This window comes from Budorcas taxicolor, chromosome 9, assembly GCF_023091745.1.
Source record: "Budorcas taxicolor isolate Tak-1 chromosome 9, Takin1.1, whole genome shotgun sequence".
Lineage (NCBI taxonomy): Eukaryota > Metazoa > Chordata > Mammalia > Artiodactyla > Bovidae > Budorcas > Budorcas taxicolor.
The window spans coordinates 29,837,932-29,857,434 of NC_068918.1; the positions used below are offsets into that span (position 1 = coordinate 29,837,932).

Here is a 19,503-nt window from a genome sequence, read left to right on the forward strand (position 1 = left end):
TGTGGTATAAACGTGAAAGATAGTTTTGGAATCAGTGAGAACCGAGTCCAGCTTTCTATCAGCTGTGTGACGGGCAAATGTCCTAATCTTTCAGAACCTCCCTTTTTAATTCTATAAAAAAAGAAATAATAGTCCTATTTTGCAAAAATGCTGTGAGGCTTACAAATTACACATGCAAAGTATCTGGCATATGATAGGTGTAAAATAAATGGTTGCTTTGTATATTCTTAGATAAAATTATTTTTGTCCTATAAATAGAGCTAACAGTTAGGTTTATTGAAATGTTTTATTCCACAACTGTGAGTGATTTCAAACACCTCAGAACTTACTTAAGTGTCATTGTATGAGTGTCTCATCTAATCCTTTTTAAGACATGTTTGAGTCTCATGGGAATGTTTAAAGCTCCTTATAAAGTCCATGAATGCAAAGGTATCTCAGCTGTAGTGGCCACTGACCCATCCACATGGGTACCCCAACATAATTGTAGCTCAACTTCACCCCAAAGTCTTGGAAAGGTTACATGACAGACAGATGTAGTAGGCATGAGATTACAGGCCAAGAGGAAGAGGTCGGGCTGTAGGCAGTATATTTGACAGGCTCATACACTGCAAGCCTTGTTTCGGGCCCCTTACAAAGCACCGCTTTAGGAGGAAAACAAGATGTTCTTTGTAAATAAAAGTTCATGCATTTGAGTAATGAAGTCATTTTCCAGTGCTGGAGTGAAAGATATTCTTTTCCCAAGCCCTCTGGGTGAGGACTGTCAGGAGGAAGAGGGTGGCCAGCCAGTCTCCAGGGAAGGTATGAGCACAAAGACCGCAGCAGCCTATCTCTAGAAAAGGAGAAAGCTGCCCAAGGAAGTGGGTGCCCTCTCCCCTGCCATCTGAGAGTATCCACCTCTGGCTCCAGCCAGAAGAATCCCTTTCCCACCCACTTTCCTGCAAACCAGCGGGGCCACATGAAAGATCTGCATAAATATAGATAAGACATCCGGCACCTTAGCTAAATAAATAAGAGAAGTGAGGAAGCAATTACAAAAGCTGAATATTCATCTGGGGCACTTGGAGGGGCTCCAAACTGAGAGGGGAGGGGAGGACGCCAGGAAAGGCCCAGCCAGAGTGCCTGAAAGACCAGCTTGGAGGGGGAGGTCCTGGAAGAGAAGGTAAAAAGGGAGTGGTAAGAATGGGTGTGGGAAGGGAGCCAGGGCAGCGCAACCCTTAGTCCCCTCCCGACCGCCGGGGACAGGAGGTGGCCTGCGCTCCCGGGGCTCGTCCCAAACCCATCCGCCGCTTGATGCTGAGCTTTAGCTTCATACATCTGTACATTCTTTAGTCAGTGTCTCTGGGGAGAGAGAGAGAAAGTGAGAGAGGGAAACAGAGGGGAGACAGAAAGAAGAGAGAGGGAGGCAGGGAGGGAGGCCGGCTCTAGCTTACTCTCTCACTCTCCCTTTTTCTACCAAGTTGCTCCCGGGGCTGCCCTGAGTTTCCACATCGGGATAACACAGACGCAGAGAAGGTACCATAAGCGAGGCACCACCGCATCACAGCGGGGGCTGGCAAGGACTAAGGGTGGCCGAGCCCCTGGACGAGCCCTGTCGGATGTCAGCGGAGAGATGGCTTTGAGCTCAGCCTGGTGCGCAGTCCTGCCCCTGTGGCTCCTCTGCGGTGCCGCCTGCTCCCGCGCCGCGTCTGGGGATGGCAGCGCCTTCCCTTTTGACATGGAAGGGAGCTCAGCGTTCGGCCGACTAGACCCGCCTGAGACCAGCGAGCCCCGCGTGGCTCCCGGAAGCCTGCCGCCTGCTGCCAAGGTACAGTGCCCCCGCCGTTGCCACCCTCCTGGGGCACCTGCGCCCCGTGCTGCGTGTGCCGCACTCGCTGTTCCCCTCCCCCGCCTTCTCTTTTCCACCCGCCTTGAGAGTTTCATCTGCACTAGGTCAGTTCAGAAACTTGAAATAAAGAGCTTTACTTTGTACTTTAGATTTGGACTTTGTGAGTTGAGAGCGGAGACTTTGGAACACGTCCTTGTTCGAGCTGGCAAAAGGGCATGTGTCCTGAATACTCTGAGTCAGTAGGCTAGACTCTCACCTAGGGCCATAGCGGCACTTCTGTGGCTTTCTGCCATTTGTATGTTCCAGTAGAGTCATTTTTGTCAAGTCACACCACATGATGTGTGTGCCCTGTCACTGCCTTCCTGCTCCTCCTCTCCGTGATATTAGGACAGTGGGAACAACGGTGTGCAGCCAATCTTTTGGTCACAAATTAACCAGAAGGTCCTCTGCAACAGGGGAGGGTGAGGGGTGGGTGAGGGCACTAAAGAAGCTGTTAGGAAACTGCAGAGCAAATACCTTAAATAGACAGGCGCCACTATATTCAAGAAACAAGAGGTCATGATGAAAGTCAAGCCCCAACCAAATATAAAAATGATGAATATATGCTACTGATGATAGTCAAAGAGCTGTTGTTTGAATTCCTTGCAATAGCATTTACCCTGAAAACATAACCAAAGTGTAGAAATTGGGTAAAGGAAGATGGATACAGAGTAAGTGGTTTAAGAGCCCCTTGAGCCAAGACAGACAATAGCATGTCCAGTGCATGGGGGATGCTAAGTAGGAGGAAAATGAAGTCACCTAAGTTCATGGGAAAAGAAAGAGCAGTTGACCTAAGAAGACACACACACACACACCCTATAGCTATGGTTACAGCCACTGTAGAACCAAAGCTATTACGCGGATTGACACCATTGCTAATAGCACTGACGTCTGGATTATTGCTATTAGTCCTACTAGTTGTTAGTATAACTGTAGCTTTATTAATTACTACTGATAAGATATGCTGCGTGAAGATGGTCCTTCTCCAGGAGTGAGCTCTACCCACACCCTAAAATGAGGGGAGAATGGGTAGGGCCAGAGCATACCAACCCCTATTGTGGTGTGAAATGTAATCCCCATGAGAAAGAGAGGCATGCCTTCTAGTCAACTTTGTACTCAGATGCAGAGAGAAGCCAGATCAGGAGACGCTCCACACAGTGGGAAGGCTTCACTTCTCTACAAGCTTGGAATCAACCCCTCAGGAAGCATTATCTCCACCTGTTGCTTTGAGTGTGGAAAGTTCCAGGATGAAATGCTTGACTTAAGAGTAGGAATGCCAGATAGAATACAGGACACCCAATTAAATTTTAATTTCAGAAAAACAACAAATAGATTTTTAGTTATGTCTCAAATATTTCATGAGATGTATTTATGCTAAAAAGATTTTTCATTGTTGATCTGAAATTCAGTTTATCTGGGCATTCTGTATTTTTACCTGCTAATTCTAAAAAGATAGGCGCACATAACGTTTTGTAATTCTCCTCTCACAAAAAGTAAGAAAATCATTATTTTATTTTTAGGGAACCTTAAATTTATTGCTGAAATCCCAAACAATTTCTTATGCTCTCACATACCCAGTGAAATAATATGAAGTCAGCACATCAGAGTTTTCGATTGCAGGCTTTGCAGTCTGATGGTCCCAAGCTCAAATTTTAGCTTCTGTGCTCCTTACCTTGGGCCAACTACAGATGCCCAACTTGCAGATAAAGAAACGGAGGCTTAGAGAAGTTACTGATGTCTGCATCATACTTCATATACTAACTGTGATGAAATTAGATAAAATACATAGAGGGCTTAACACAGTGACTGACAGTGTAAATGCTTTAGACATCCTAAGTGTTGTCTTTATTATTATTATGAGGAATACATGGATTATTAGACTGAAGGAAACCCTTATTTGGGAATATTTCTCAGAAGTTTATTTTTATGCTGCTATTTTACTTAATATTGCTTGTCTGTATCTTTTCAGTCAAAAAGAATGTCCTGTAGTGAGTTAAATTTGTAATATTGTCCGAGACTAATAGGTTCAGAATGCCCACTGAGGTTTTTGGTTTAGGGAAACAGAAAGAAGCTATTAGTCATTCAAAGTATATGATGTAGCAAGGGTGGGATTGGGATAATTATGTTCCCACTGCATAGTTTCACATAATGCCTCCAGTCAGGCTGTGGTCCCACAGCGATCCCAATGCCCCACCAGTCGGGTTTCCCATGCTCTTTATAGCCAGGAAGGAGACCTGAAATCAAATACATTCTGGAGATTTAATAACATGGTACAGCCACTCTGATGAATTGGTTCAGAAGGCTATATTTTCATCTATAGAAAGAGAACATGGGTTCATACAGAACATTATTCGTGGGAGGTTCAAGAAGTGGATGGAAGGATATTCTAAAAATACATTCATTTTATTTGAATTGGATATATACGTGTGTGTGTGTACATATGTGCTATATATATATATATATATATAAATGGTTATTCCTCAATTTGCCTTCAAAGGGAAGGAAGAAAAATATTAAGGCAAGCATGGAGCAATGGGAGGTGCTAGGCTGGTGGTCTTTGTAAGGCTCCCCCATGCTCCTCCATAGCAGGACTGACATCTTCTCCACCCCTGAGCCCTCCACCCTCAGCACAGAGGAAGGCACACTGGTGCACAGTGTGAGTTCGAGAACAGATGCACTAAATGTGCAATGAGGAAAAGGATAGGATGCACTGGCTGACCAAGAAGAAAGGCCTCTCCCTCCCTTCTAAAATAAGCACAAGCTTCCCCCAGGATGCAGAGAGTGTGAAAAGAGGAGCACCCATGGGTAACTCTGTGCTAGTCAGCAGGATTTCCTCACTATCTAGGTGAGGAAAACACTAGCTTTGTTTTTTTATATAAGCAGATAATTTACTGAGTCCATTTTTCCTGAGTGTATGGTGATAACAATGATTTTCAATAGGTAGGGGTGGGGAAAGGGGAAACTAGGTTGTGTCATAAAGTAGATTTAGTATCCTAATATTCCACATTTAGGAAAACAAAGTCTTAATTTTATTATACAAGTGAATAATAGGCACAATTGAAACTAGGCACAAATCTTTGTGGCCAATATGGAGACGCAGAAGAACGGGTGGGGATGCAGGGACAGAGAGAGTAACATCCCCAGAGGAGGGTGTCAAAGTGTCCTTGGACAGCGTGACATTCTTGTCTATCAGAAAGAAGCAGGAGTTAAACAAGGTCACAAACACTAGGTTAGAGGTTGATTAAAAGAAACCATCAGTTGGGCATATTTCACAGGACTTTATGGTGCTGTTTTACTTAATATTGCCATTTGTTTGTCTATATTCTTTGCGGCTGGAAAGAAGCCACCCAGAGACTCAGAAGGAGAATGGGGACTCCGCTGGAGGGGCAAAGTGTGAAGTGGTGGAGGGCCACAGCACTGTTACTGCCTTTGGTAGGTTATTGAGAAAATAAAGGAAATAATTGACAATACTGAGCAAACTTCTCTGAGAGAGGCAAACAGGAGTTTATCTCCTAATAACCTGCCTGGGTTTTGCTGCCGCTGCTCTTAGCTTCCCTCCAGGAAAATCAGTGCCCCATGAACGGCATGTACAAGTATACCTTGCGTGAGACAAACCTGCTGGCTAAAATACAAGCACTATGAAGGAGACTCATTCGGATGTACTTTTCTTCTAGACTCCCTTTCATGGTCTGTTTGTGATCCTGTACTCCAACACATAGTTAGGTGCCTGGCCACTGAAGGACTGCAGTATGTTTATTAAAAGACAGCTTAGATCTCTTTCTCTATCTGCTTTCCTTTTCCTTATCTCGCTCCCAGACTTTGAAAGAGGCTCTGTAGAATCACACTAAGACTTCCAGTCACTGGCCTGGGCCATCATTCTGCACCGCTCTTCGACAGTGTGGTTGGTAATTTGACACCCTCACATCCACCCTGGCGTGCGGTCATTATTTCATTCACTTATGTGTGTGTGCTCTGTCGGTCTGACTCTGTCTGACGCTCTGTGACCCCATGGGCTGTAGCCCACCAGGCTCCTCTGTCCATGGAATTTCCCAGGCAAGAATACTGGAATGGGTGGCTGTTTCCTACTCCAGAGGATCATCCCAACCCAGGGGTCAAACTTGCGTCTCTTGCATCTCCTGCATTTGGCAGGCAGATTCACTATCACTGTGCCACCTGGGAAGCCTATTTCATTCAATATCCTCCAAAGAGGAGGCTTTGAGTTCAGCCATGTAAACAGCAAGAAAGCAAGGGCCAGGAGGGACACAAAAAAAAGCAGTCGCATTCCAACCCTCAAGGAGTAAGCAATCTAAGATAGAAAGATATATACATAGCCACTATATAAAGCAGAATGAATTCATGTTCTGTAAGAATGACTATCACTGATGCCATGGGGGTAATATAGAAAAAGTACTACTCCTGGGGTAGGAGAGCAGAGCACAGCCGCTCATCAAACACTGAGCAAGGCTCATAGGAAACATTATTTTAGAAGAACTGGAACATAGTAACAACAACAACAGTAATAATGGTAATACCATGGCCTATAGATGACATTCATTGAGTATTTCCCATGTGTCGGACACTGGTCTAAACACTCGCCATGAGTTATTTCCTTTAACCCTCATAACAGTTCAGTAGACTGGCATAGTTATCATCTCATTTTACAAACATGGAAAGTGAGGCACAGAGCGTTTGCCCAGGCATCCTACCTGGTAAGTGGCACAGCTAGGAAGGAGTTTATGAAAGTAATTCAACTTTGCAAGAGTATCTAGGAAAATGTGGCTAGGTAAATAGAACTATATGTGGAAATAATTTTCGTCAAAGTTTGGGAATAAAATGAAGATATATAAAATCCCATTCAAAGACCATTTATGCAGGGCTTCCCTGGTGGCTCTCAGATGGTAAAGAATCTGCTTGCAATACAGGAGACCTGGGTTCAATCCCTGGGTGGGAAAGATCCCCTGGAGAAGGAAATGGCAACCCACTCCAGTATTCTTGCCTGGAGAATTCCATGGACAGAGGAGCCTGGCAGGCTACAGTCCATGGGGTCGCAGAGTCAGACATGACTGAGCAACTGACACCTAACCTGCTAGATGAGTGGCATAAATTACATGGCCTATATTACAGAATTTATTATAACATTGCTGAAAAATAGAGAATTCCATTTGCTGTGATTCTAGAGTTCTCAGATTTAACCAGAAGAAAAAATTTTAATTGTGGTAAAATATACACAAAATTTACTATTTTAACCATTTTTAAATGACATGGGGTACATTCACCATTCATCATCATCCATTGCCATCCATCATCACCACCATCCATCTTAAAGCTTTTTCATCTTCCCAACTGAAACTCAACACTGTATACATTAAACAATAATTCCCATTAGCCTTTTCCCCAGGCCCTGGCAGCCACCATTCTACTCTAGGTATCTCATATAAGTGGAATCTACTTGTCTTCTCTTATTTGCCTTACTGCACTCACTATAACGTGTTCAAGGTTCATCCATTTTGTAGCATGTGTCCAAATTTCATTCCTTTTTAAGGCTGAATGATATTCTATTCTATGTATATATTGCATTTTGTTTATCCACTTACCTGTTGATGGACATTGAGTTGTTTCTACCTTTCGGCTGCTATGAAAAGTTTTGCTATGAACATTGGTCTACAATTATCCACTTGAGTTTCTTCTTTCAGTTCTTTTGGGTATATACCTAGAAACAGAATTGCTGATCCTATGGAACAGAGAAAGTTTTGAAGCTCAGATTTTTATAGAGGCCAAGCAAAAAACAACTGGGCAGTGAAAGGAACACGTCCTGTGAGTGATGGGGCCCAAGAAACAGCAGAGGAAGCGTGCCTCTTCTGGGGGCACCCACCTCTGTGTTTAACGAGAAGATAGAATCTGGATTCTTCAGTGAAATTGCTGACTCAGTTTTTTAATGCCCTGAGGGAAGCATATCTGATGGTCCAGTTCAGCCTGAAGACTGTTTATTTGCAGTCCTCTGCTTTATATTTGAAATTCACCTTTCAACAAAGGCGTGATGTGCGCATCTGGCCAGACAGATGTGGTAGGAATCTAGCTCCCCTGCTTTCTAGCTGTTTGACTTTTAGGCAGATTAGCTCAGAGACTTGGTTTGTTTGGTTTAAAATGAGTACAAATGTATTTGCCTTATTTTTGAAATTTAAGTGAAATTATGTATATAAGCTGCCTAACTCAAAGTTTGCCCTCATTCTCTCTTCTCTCCTTCCCGCCTCACCCTCTTTCTTCCACTATCTGTTTTTATCTACCTGCAAATTTATGTTTGTAGTATTTGCTTATTTTCATCTAAATTTTTATTTATTCTGTATATTTGATTACTCTCAAATTTTGCTTACAAATTTGTTAATTATTCAACATTGGAGAAGGAAACTAGCTTAATTATTATAATCATTGTATCCCTAATGGTTCTTTAAACATAACCTTTCCCCAGGAATCTGAGTAGTTAAGAGAAATGAATGAGTTTTTCAAAATCTCAAAAAAGTTAAACAAAAAGAAAAAACGCAGTAAATTTGATATGACAAGGACTATAACTTTTTCCCCCCCATTCACAATTAAATTCTCAAATCTGACTTGTTATAATTTCCTTAAACATATAATGCCAAATATTCCTCTCCTTTAGGAATGGAGTTTTTCCTTGCTCAAAGTAACCATATAATTTTGGCCAGACATAATTCTGAGACATTTGATTGATTAGAAACCATTAAAATCAGATCATTAGCACATGCTCTGAGTTCCGAAACTTAGCATTTCCAAACAATTACTTACGTGTTTTCTAAAGCAGGTAATCTGCTACTTGACCGAGATATAGTCATCACATAGAAGAATATTTAAGTATCTACTCCAGCATTTGCCAAAGAGCAGAATTCTTTTTTCAGCTGTTTTTCTTTTTGCTCCTAGTGTGGTACAGTTAAATTCTGGGAAATGGTTTACTAAAGGGAAGTTTAACCACAGATGTTTGTAATTCCAACTCAAGTTTCCCATCAAAGTCTTAATGAAATTCAGCTGCCAGCAGTTCAGCTCTGAATCTGAGTCTTTTTATCCTGAGAAACTTGGGGAAAACAGCATTCCGAAGATGAATGGTAGTGGGAAAATGTCCATATTAAAGCCCAAATCCTGTACATAAAGAAAAAAAAATACACGAAGAAAAAATTCTTTAAAAAAAAAACAAGAGAGGAGTGGTCAGCTGTACTTTGAGTAACATGCAATATGGCCCTCTTTTCACTTCCAGGAATTTCTTAGTTTGTGTGTTGTGTTTTGTTGGAAGCTAGAGATTCTAGTGTTTACCTAAATGGAGTCAAGTATCAACGTTTATGACTCCATGGGAACCAATGAGTTGGAGAAATCCCATAACATTAAAAGCTGCATTAGCCCAAGCCTCTTGGAGACTAGAGCAGTGATCTGTGCAGCATTCTACAGCTAAAAGGACTCTCAAGCACAGTGCAGACTCTATATATTAATATTTATTTTGAAATTATGCCCTCCATTACATGGAGTGGCATGGCTGCTTTAAAGGAAATCCGGATGTCTAGAGACCAAAGATGTCTTCACTTAAACTCACTGTGGACGTGACTGTTACTTGCTATACTGTTGTCTATTTACCAAGTGAACTACAGCATGGCACCCTGCACTGAGCAGCTCTAAAAAGCTAAATGTGGGACCAAAGGAATGCATTTTATAGATACCAGCAGAAGGCAAGACAAATGTCTAGCAAAGCCTTGTATTGTGGGATGCCAGGGCTGTAGAACCATTTAGAATCACAAGAGCCAGAGCAAAATCAGGGTTTAAAATCATGGCTGGCTTCTTCTTCCATAGCAGAATTATTCTATAGTGCCTTTCAAGGTTCACAGTCCCACTATGTATGCTACCCTTTGATAAACAGTGCTATAATTTGACAAGCTAAGTGTGCCCTAAGTGTAACGTCTCTTCCTGTCGGTATGCTATTAGTCCTGGAACAGCAGAGCGGTTCTGTCATCTGTGATTCTGTCAATCCCCAGGTCACAGGTGAGGTGCTAAGTGCCTGTTATTTGGAGGCTGAACTGAGTCTGAATGCCTGGAGACCGGCCAGTGTTTCTTTGTGGTGCATGAATGATTCCCTCATTCTGTATTGTTCCCTTGGAATTATTGTCTGTTGTGATTAATGCCAGCAGACACCTTGAAATGCAAGAGACAAGCCCTGAAGCCTCTACTGCAGCACAGAATTCAGCATAGAGGAGGCCTGTTTGAATGCCAGCCAGTGGGTGGTTACCACTGGATTGTAACTCTATTGGACCTTGCAGTGGGAACCATAAAATCAAAGGGATCACAGGATATTAGATCTGGAAGGGGAGTTTAGGGATTCAAACCCTCTCATTTTATAGGTAAGGAAGTTGAGTCTTAGAGGGGTTGAGGTGCTTCACTCAAGGACGCAGAGCTCACAAGCAGCAGTGCCAGGAACCATGTCTTCTGACTTCCAGCCTTATTTTCTTTCAAATTGTTTCAAGGGACTTAATCATCATTAGCTTTAGAACTAGGAATCATTAAGTGTTTTATATATGTGTGCTGTGCTTAATCACTCAGTCATGTCTGACTCTTTGCAACCCCATGGACTATAGCCCGCCAAGTTCCTCTATGGGGATTTTCCAGTCAAGAATACTGGAGTGGGTTGCCATGCCCTCCTCCAAGGGATCTTCCTGACCCAGGGATAGAACCCAGGTCTCCTACATTGCAGGTGGATTCTTTACCACTGAGCCCTGGTGGTAAAGAATCTGCCTGCCAATGCAGGAGACACAGGTTTGATCCCTGGGTCAGGAAGCCCCTGGAGCAGGAAATGGCAATCCACACCAATATTCTTGTCTGGGAAATCCCATGAACAGAGGAGCCTGGAGGGCTATAGTCCATGGGGTCACAAAAGAGTCAGACATGATTTAGTGACTAAACAACAATAATATATACATATACATATATATATATGTATATATATATGGGAAATAGATGGGGAAACAGTGGAAACAGTGTCAAACTTTATTTTTTTGGGCTCCAAAATCACTGCACATGGTGACTGCAGCCATGAAATTAAAAGACGCTTACTCCTTGGAAGAAAAGTTATGACCAACCTAGATAGTATATTCAAAAGCAGAGACATTACTTTGCCGACTAAGGTCCGTCTAGTCAAGGCTATGGTTTTTCCAGTGGTCATGTATGGATGTGAGAGTTGGACTGTGAAGAAGGCTGAGTGCCGAAGAATTGATGCTTTTGAACTGTGGTTTTGGAGAAGACTCTTGAGAGTCCCTTGGACTGCAAGGAGATCCAACCAGTCCATTCTGAAGGAGATCAACCCTGGGATTTCTTTGGAAGGAATGATGCTAAAGCTGAAACTCCAGTACTTTGGCCACCTCATGCAAAGAGTTGACTCATTGGAAAAGACTCTGATGCTGGGAGAGATTGGGGGCAGGAGGAGAATGGGACAACAGAGGATGAGATGGCTGGATGGCATCACTGACTCGATGGACGTGAATCTGAGTGAACTCCGGGAGTTGGTGATGGACAGGGAGGCCTGGTGTGCTGCGATTCATGGGGTCGCAAAGAGTCAGACACGACTTAGTGACTGAACTGAACTGAGATAGATAGATAGATAGATATAGATATCTTCAAGAAAAAAACTGTTTACTTCTAATATACTATCCCGGGAAGAGGAAATGGCAACCCACTCCAGTATTTTCGCCTGAAGAATCCCATGGACAGAAGAGCCTAGTGGGCTACAGTCCATAGGGTTGCAAAGAGTTAGACATGACTAAGCACACATGCATGCAATATACTACCACTTCACTCTTTACTGTTTCTAGTTAACCTTAAGTTGAATTATCAATAGGAAAGTCTCCCAGAATTGAGTAGAGTGGGAAAAAGCACTGAACTGTGAGTCTGGAACTAACTATTCTGGTTCTTGGCCATGCCACTAACAATCATATCACACTTATCAGTTAAAGGAACATGAACAAGACCCTTCACCTCCCAGGATGACTTGAAAAGAATAAAACAAAGTCAAGGTTAATGCAACGAACAAAGTTCTATAATTGTCTAATAAACAGATCAAATTATAAACTATTAAAGAGAAGCCACCTTAAGGAACAGAATCACTCAGAGTCCAGCTTCTGTCCTAGTGAGAACCCAAAGGTGTAGTATCCGAGCCTGAGGGAAACATGGGGTCCTGATCTGGTGAAGAGGGTGGATGGGAATGGTTTAACAGAGTCCTTGTTCCTGCTTCCTCAGAACCCCAGGGGCAGGGCTGAGGACGGAATGCAGAACAGAGCACTGGCCCAGCCATGGACATGAGCCTTTCCAAGGTGACTCACCCAGGAGTTTCCCAGACAGTATCCAGGAGAGAGACCTAAGTGTAGCCAGTGAACCTTTATAGTCTCCCACATCGGGGTTCCTGGATACTGCTGTCTGCCCCTGCAGACCCTTCAGGGTGATTCTAAGCATTAAGCTCCACATGGAAAAACAGGAAGTATGACAATAGACAAGATGAGGGACATGGGGAGTCATGTCCCTGTGTCTTCTAACACTTAAGTGACCTGTGGCAGAGGGTCCAGAGAGGAGACTGTCTTTTCACTATGCAAAAGGAAGGAAGAGCCAGTGAGAGATTACTGACTCATCATAAACATCAACTGAAATCACTGTATTATAATAGACACAGTATCATTGCTGCCAACTGAGCCTTTATGATAAGGTAAAGAGGAAGCCTAATTTGATAGCCCTTTCTAGCCTGGGCAGAAATCAGAACTCAACATTTGGAAGCAAATATTTTTTGAAAGGACCTTTCTGGAAGTCAGAATTGTCAGTGTATCAGAATTGCTCAGGAGCGTGAATGACTATGTGGAGGAGGAGTCGACATCATGGAGACACCAAACGTGGCCCAAGGACGGCAGCGCCAGCCACACATGGGCCGGTGTTGGGCATGCAGACTCCCAGGACCCACTCAAGAATCAGAATCTGCATTTTCTACCAGATGCCCAGGTTGTTCACAGGAACGTTAAAGGATAAGAACCGCTAGTCTCAAAAATGCAGCTGGGTTAAGACTTTAAAGGACTTCAGGAAATTGAGAATCCAGAAAAGGAAGTGTTTTTGATGTAATTACAAAGAGGCCTAAAATATAAAACTAAATCATGGCTGCAAAAGGCTAGTGAGAGAGCTTACAGGTTCACCCCAGTACCAGTGCCTGACCTGGAAAGGTGCACTTTAGAATAAAATTCAATCTTCAAAGAAAACTGCTGCTTCGAGGCATCTGGAGGAGCTGAGATGGTAACATCACTTCCTAAAAGCCTGGCGAGCACATAGTAGGTGTTCAGGATGGGGATGTCACGAAAGGCATGAAATGATAGGGAAGGTTTCTACTCTCTCCTGCTCCCAGCACATGCAGCCTAGGAACAGGACCGCTGGAGACTCTGTGTCCTTCAGAGGAAGGGAGTGGAGATGGGGAGAATTTACTCATGGAATCTTCTGGAAAACAGGGTGTTGCCAGACTCAAAATAGTGGGATTATAATGTTTCTTTTGCTAATAAGGGAGCCTTTCTATAGGGAGGATGATGTGACTTTGGGGAGGGAGGAGTATGGTCTCTGATATAAACTAGAAAGATACTGACAAGAGATTTGGAAGAGCTAGTTCCCCAAAATGAAAATTGCCAAGGCTAGTCCCAGGGACAGGGGAGCCTGGTGGGCTGCCGTCTATGGGGTCTCACAGAGTTGGACACGACTGAAGCGACTTAGCAGCAGCAGCAGCAGTCCTCAAGCTAGTACTTTTCTAGAGGGGGCTGAGATTTGCAGGAAAGTGCTCTTGAGACAGAGTCTCTGTCTCTTCCTGCATCAGTGGAGTAGTCCCCATCCTCCTGGATGATTCCAGGCCTCCCTGAGGCAGCCTCAGCCCTTTTATAACAACCTTACAGAACAGCTGTCTTTCTTTTAATGCCTAAGCACCTGCTTAGCACTTGCTGTGTCCTAGGCATTGTTTGAGACACTCTATTATTAGTTTTGATCATACATAAGGAGGAAGATACTACTGTTAGCACTAATCTACAGATGAGGAAACTGAGTCATATAGAAGTTGAATAAAAAATTGAGTCAGGGAATCTGACTCCAAGCTTTTGTCTTGTAAATATCCTCTAACATCTGTTTCTAAATCTCAGAGTGTCTTACAGTCGCTCAGCTAACAAGGGTCCCCGGTATCATCCAGGAATGCCAGAGTGGTCTTAGTAGCTGATGAGTTTATTTAAAGAACATTAAATTAGTGGTATGTTTATACTTTGATTTGTTTTTCAAGTTCCAGAGTAAACTCACTCTATCATCTCAATAACAATGGGAGGTTCTTCTTTGGGCAGAAGAGCCTTAAAGATTGACATAATATCTGAATGTGTATGTATTTATTTATCTCCACCTAAGCTAAACATTAGTCTCTTCAGTGGAATCCTGAGTTTACATTTGGAACCTATAACTTGAAAGAACTTGATAGAAAGGTAAAGAAAGAACTTGAACTGTAGTAAAGGCAAAGTCTCAGGGGAAATGATTAGACAAAGTATGTCCACTACACGAAAACTGAGTGAAGGCTTAGAAACTGTTTATCTTTAAATTTTTTTCTCTATAAATGACAATATGAAAAGAAAGGGAGCTAAACTGCAGGTTTCAAGTCAGACCTAAAAGACATATAGGCTGTTAAGTTCTTTCCTAGAAATTTTCAAGCACTATATATTACTAAAATAACATGTCTGAAATAAGTGAGTTACTCATTCAGCTCAAAGTGGCTGAGAGCTGAGAGGAACCAGGCCAGGCATCAGTGACTCCGTCTGGAACAAACCCAGGTAGTCTCTGCCCTCCTGAACTAGGACAGCTCTGCGAGTAGTCACTTGTGGGGTCTGTTGTTAACCTTGGAGAAAGGAAGGTGTCAGAGCAGTGCTTCCCCAGACTGTCAGGCCCAAGAATCTCTACTGCTTCTCCTGCTCCTCTAGTCTCTTGTTTGGAGCTGCTTTGCTCACTGGAGTAAAGTTTGCTTGGGCTGCCATGATGTTATTGCACAGACTGGGAGATTTAAACCATAGAAATTTATTTTCTCACCTTTCTGGAGCCTAGCAGTCTGGAATCAAGTTGTCAGGATTGGTTTCTGGTGAGAGCTCTCTTCCTGACTTGTAAGTGACCATCCTCTCTCTGAGTCCTCACATGGCCTTTATTCTGTGCACATGCAGAGAGAGAGAGAGAGATCATCCTCTTTCATAAAAACACCAGTTCTATCAGATTAAGGACTTATCCTTATGATCTCACTCAACCTTTATTACTTCTTTATATGCACTCCATCCAAATACATTGATATCATGCACAGAACTTTAACATATGAATTGGATGGGGGTAGGGCAGGAAGCAGTACACATAACTGAGTCAATAACACCTACCAAGGGAAGTATGTTATGCAGTATCTCAGTTTTTAATGAGGCAAAGTAATTTAGAACAGCAAAACAGAGCTTCTGATAAAATAATGTGTTATCACTCTGTATTAACTTCAGCCAAAAGCAAAACAAACACAAAAATTTAGCATTTCAGTTCAGTTGTATGTTTCTGTGAGCATGTCACAATTAATTTTATTAGATATTTTGAAATATGAGGAACAGTATATTCAGTCCTATATGGCCACTTTGTATTCCTTAGGTGTCCAGAGACACTTGATTGATCAGCATCAATGTTTTTGTTTTATTATTTTCAAAGGGTACCTACTACCTCAGCAAGTTGCTTTGTATGCTACAAGGATGCATAGAACACAATCAAAGAGATAAAACAAGTAACTAATCGTGTACGACAACTAAATTGGTATGTTATCAAAACTCTTACTTAGGAGGGTTTAGAAGGAATATTCACTTCCAGTGGGAAGTTCATAGGTGACTTCATGGAACAGGTGACATTTAAGTTGAGTCTTTAAGACTGAGGAAAATTCAAGCTGAGGGGATCAGATAAATAAAGATCAAAAAGACACAAGGTTCTTCTGAAAAGGGAGATAGTCCAAATTGGTGGGACTGGACAACAAGGAGTCACTGAAGATTTCAAAGCATAAAGAAGCTCAATGAGAATTCATCAACATTGATCTGGAAAGGAGCTATTGGATGGATAAGGCAGTAGGCAACAGGGAGCCTGGAACCAGAGTAACTTATATCATGTATTGGTAATTGTCCACGAGAAAGTAAGAAGGGTCTGGATTTAGATGGTGGCCATGGTCTGCAACAGAGGAAACAGATGCTGGGATCATTGCAGAGATTTTATTAGATGACTTGCCATGTTTTGGAGAGCAAGGATGACAGAGGAGTCAGAGGCGCTACTGTAGAATTGTACTGTATTATTGCAATACAATTGTAGAACTGTAAATACATCATAGGAAAAAATCTCTTTAGAGACCTTTTAACACAAGACCTACTAAATCAGCAGCTTTCAAACTGAGGCTTCATGGAAATGTCCTGCCTCAGGTACAACTTGGGGTGTGGGAGTGTGAGCAGCAAGAGGCAGGGGCTCTGCTTCCTTTAACCAGTGTATCTTTTTAATCAGTTTCATAGGTGAATTCTATATGAGATTTCCCTCATGTAGAAAGAGAAAAAGGAAATTCTTTCCTCCACAATGTTTGAGAATCATCATACTGGGGGCTTCCAAGCTGATATTCTGAATCATGACGGATCTCCAAAACGTTGCCCAAAATCTCATTCAAATCAGTGCTTCCTAGGCAGTATCTCAGTGTTACACACACCTGCCTCAGAGTCACTGTGTACTGCTGATTGCACAGAGCTTCTGGTGCTCTGAGCACCTCTGCTGCAGCTCCAAACACAAGCTAGAAATCTCTAAACAATTGGTGCTCTCCTAAGAGATATTTTTATGCATCCTGTTCCTGTCAGAAGATATTTCTGACCCTTTCCTAGGAAATAGGAAATCCCACTTTTGTCTCAGTTGTTACCTGGGAATGCTGAGCAAAACAGCAAATGAGTTTTGCAGGGTGGTATTGGAGGGTGGTATTGGGCAGAGCAGATGATGGTATCTTTCAGTCCTCATAGGAACAGTCAGACGTTTGCCTGGTTCTTACTTTTCTAAACCAATTATTTTATCATTATTAACATCATCTTAACTTAAAATCTAACCACCCATTCTCACCTGCACTCTGACTTAAAAAGATAACTCTTGGTCTTACTTTCCCCTCTCTCAACACAGGATTACAACCATCTGGAGTCCTTCATCTCCAAAGGCCAAAATGCTTCCACTATGAATGCTATGTCTACTAAAAGGAAGAAAATAAATACTTTAAACTTTATCTTTTTTTATTTGAATAAAAAAGTGACACCTGAAACTTTTCACAGTGTCATTAAGGCGAGCTGCCAGATATTTTATTTTGCTTTATGGCAAATATTCAGAATACTGAGACAGAATTGATCTTCTGATAAATTAGGGAAGCTCCCTATATATCTCAACCAAAGTTTAAAGAGCACAGCTTTCAAAAAGCTGCTGACATTGGACAACTGTTATTTACAAATGAAAAATAATGGAATTTCCAATGACTAACTTAATCAAAAAACAATGTTAATACTTAAAAGCTTCTGTGATTTACAAGATATATTCATATATATTTCCACCTTTATTCCTTGCAAACCAGGCAGGCTAGCTATTATCAGTCTAATTTATATAAATATGTTAATGTTAGGCTTCTCTGGTGGCTCAGACAAAAAAGAATCTGCCTGCAATGCCAGAGACTGTGGTCCATCCCTGGGTCAGGAAGATCCCCTGAAGAAGGGAATGGCTACCCACTCCAGTATTCTTGCCTGGGAAATCCCATGGACAGAAGCTACAGTCCATGGGTTACAAAGAGCTGGACATGACTGAGCTACTAACACGTTCACTTTCCAAAATGTGGACATGTTAAATAATTTACTCAAAGTTTCATAGCATGGAACAAATATGAAACAGCAGGAAGGTTTACAGAATTCTAGATCATTAGGATGGGAAGAGCCTAGAAAGCATCGTGCCACAAATATCATGAAGCTAAGTCACTTCCTCAAGGTTTCCAGAACTGGAACCAACCCAAGTTTCCTGACTTTTAGAGCAGTCTTTTTGTCCTACTGAATCACAGCATGGGCACCACAACCAGGCCAAATAATAGGGGTGAGGAACATCTAGTGATCTGTGTGTTGGGATATTAAACAAGTTGGATCAGACAAGAGCGTATCCATGTTCACTTTCTTGTTGTGACATATCACCATAGATGCCTTATTCCCAAATAATTTAACTACTAAGATATTAGAAATTCCCTTGGCTTTTGATCAGTATATTTATCCAAATTTTGAATTTAATTTATAACCACACTACTCGTAGCTTCTTTCATTTCAAGAATTTTTGCTTAGGCCCCATATGGCTACTGATCTCTTCAATTATGCTTTCAGCACCTATACTTAAAAAGAAAGCTTTCAAGTGCAGTAAGATTTCAGAATTTCCGGCTAGAGTTTTTCTGATGGTCATATAAAAATAAACAACACATCCTGGATCTCAAAAGGAGGAAAGAAAAAAGATCTACTTCAAAAATGAACAATGACCCTTTTGTTTTAAAACAATTGAAGAACTAAGTTTAAAAATTCCCAGACCACATTATGTCTGCTTTTCCTGCTGCACACAGTCATCATTCAGGTTTCCACAGGACTTTAAGAAATTTCCCTATCGTGATGCAAAACAATTACAAGCTGAGAAATTAATGAAGAAAATTAAATGTGTGCTGGCACCAAAGTGGTCTCTTCTGGCAGTTGTACCCCACTGTGACTGTCCCAAATTGCTTTGTAACAGTTCTGAGTTTCAGCATCTCCATTTTTACCTGTGGAGCTTATCTCAAAGCCAAGTCACCCTACTTGTCTAACAGAAAGTTTCTCAAGGACAATCTACCAATTCCCAACAGAACTATAGTTAGTAAAATCCAGGGACTGCCCCTGGAATCCAACCTGCTAGGCTCCTCCGTCCATGGGATTTCCCAGGCAAGAATACTGGAGTGGGTAGCCATTTCCTTCTCCAGTGGATCTTCCGACCCAGGGATTAAACCTGCATCTCCTGCATTGGCAGGCGGATTCTTTACCACTGAACCACCAGAGAAGTACCCCCCACCTCCACACACAAAATTCAGGGATTTCCCCAGAAATAGCACTACTTAGATGTGCCCTGAGTCTAATAGGGAATGAGAAATAAGAAAGACTTCAGGGGGTTAGGGCAGCCCCCACATAGTCAGCAAAATAAGAAGGTCTCTGGGAGGCAGAACAGTTCTAACCTGCTGCGCACTCAACGGTTCACTTTCAAAATAGTGGGCACCATCATCCCTTGTTATCCTCCCGATCTTTGTTGTGGGAAAGATCCTCAGTATGGTGAAAGTAATACTGTATTTAAGAAAATATAAATATATTTGTAAGATCGAGTAATTATCTTTTTTGGGGAAGGATAATACTCTTTTTTAAGGTGCTTAAAATCTCTGGGCTTTATTAAAGGGCTGGGCTCTTCCTACTCTCAAAGACTCTCTGTGATTATTTTGGCAGGTGAAGCACATTTTCCCTGTGACCCGTGTTTTTGGACCTGCAATATATCAA

The 19,503-nt window shown here is 42.2% G+C and overlaps 1 protein-coding gene across 1 annotated transcript in view; it reads left to right on the forward strand.

Annotated features, from left to right (window-relative positions):
- The first annotated feature begins 1,397 nt into the window (after nucleotides 1–1,397).
- Nucleotides 1,398–19,503, forward strand: part of LAMA4 (laminin subunit alpha 4) — a 144,324-nt gene continuing 126,218 nt past the window's right edge. Inside the window, exon 1 of the mRNA XM_052645687.1 lies at nucleotides 1,398–1,804. Within this exon, the coding sequence (XP_052501647.1) occupies nucleotides 1,610–1,804 (195 nt within the window). The 5' untranslated portion in view covers nucleotides 1,398–1,609. The remainder of the gene's footprint in view (nucleotides 1,805–19,503) is intronic.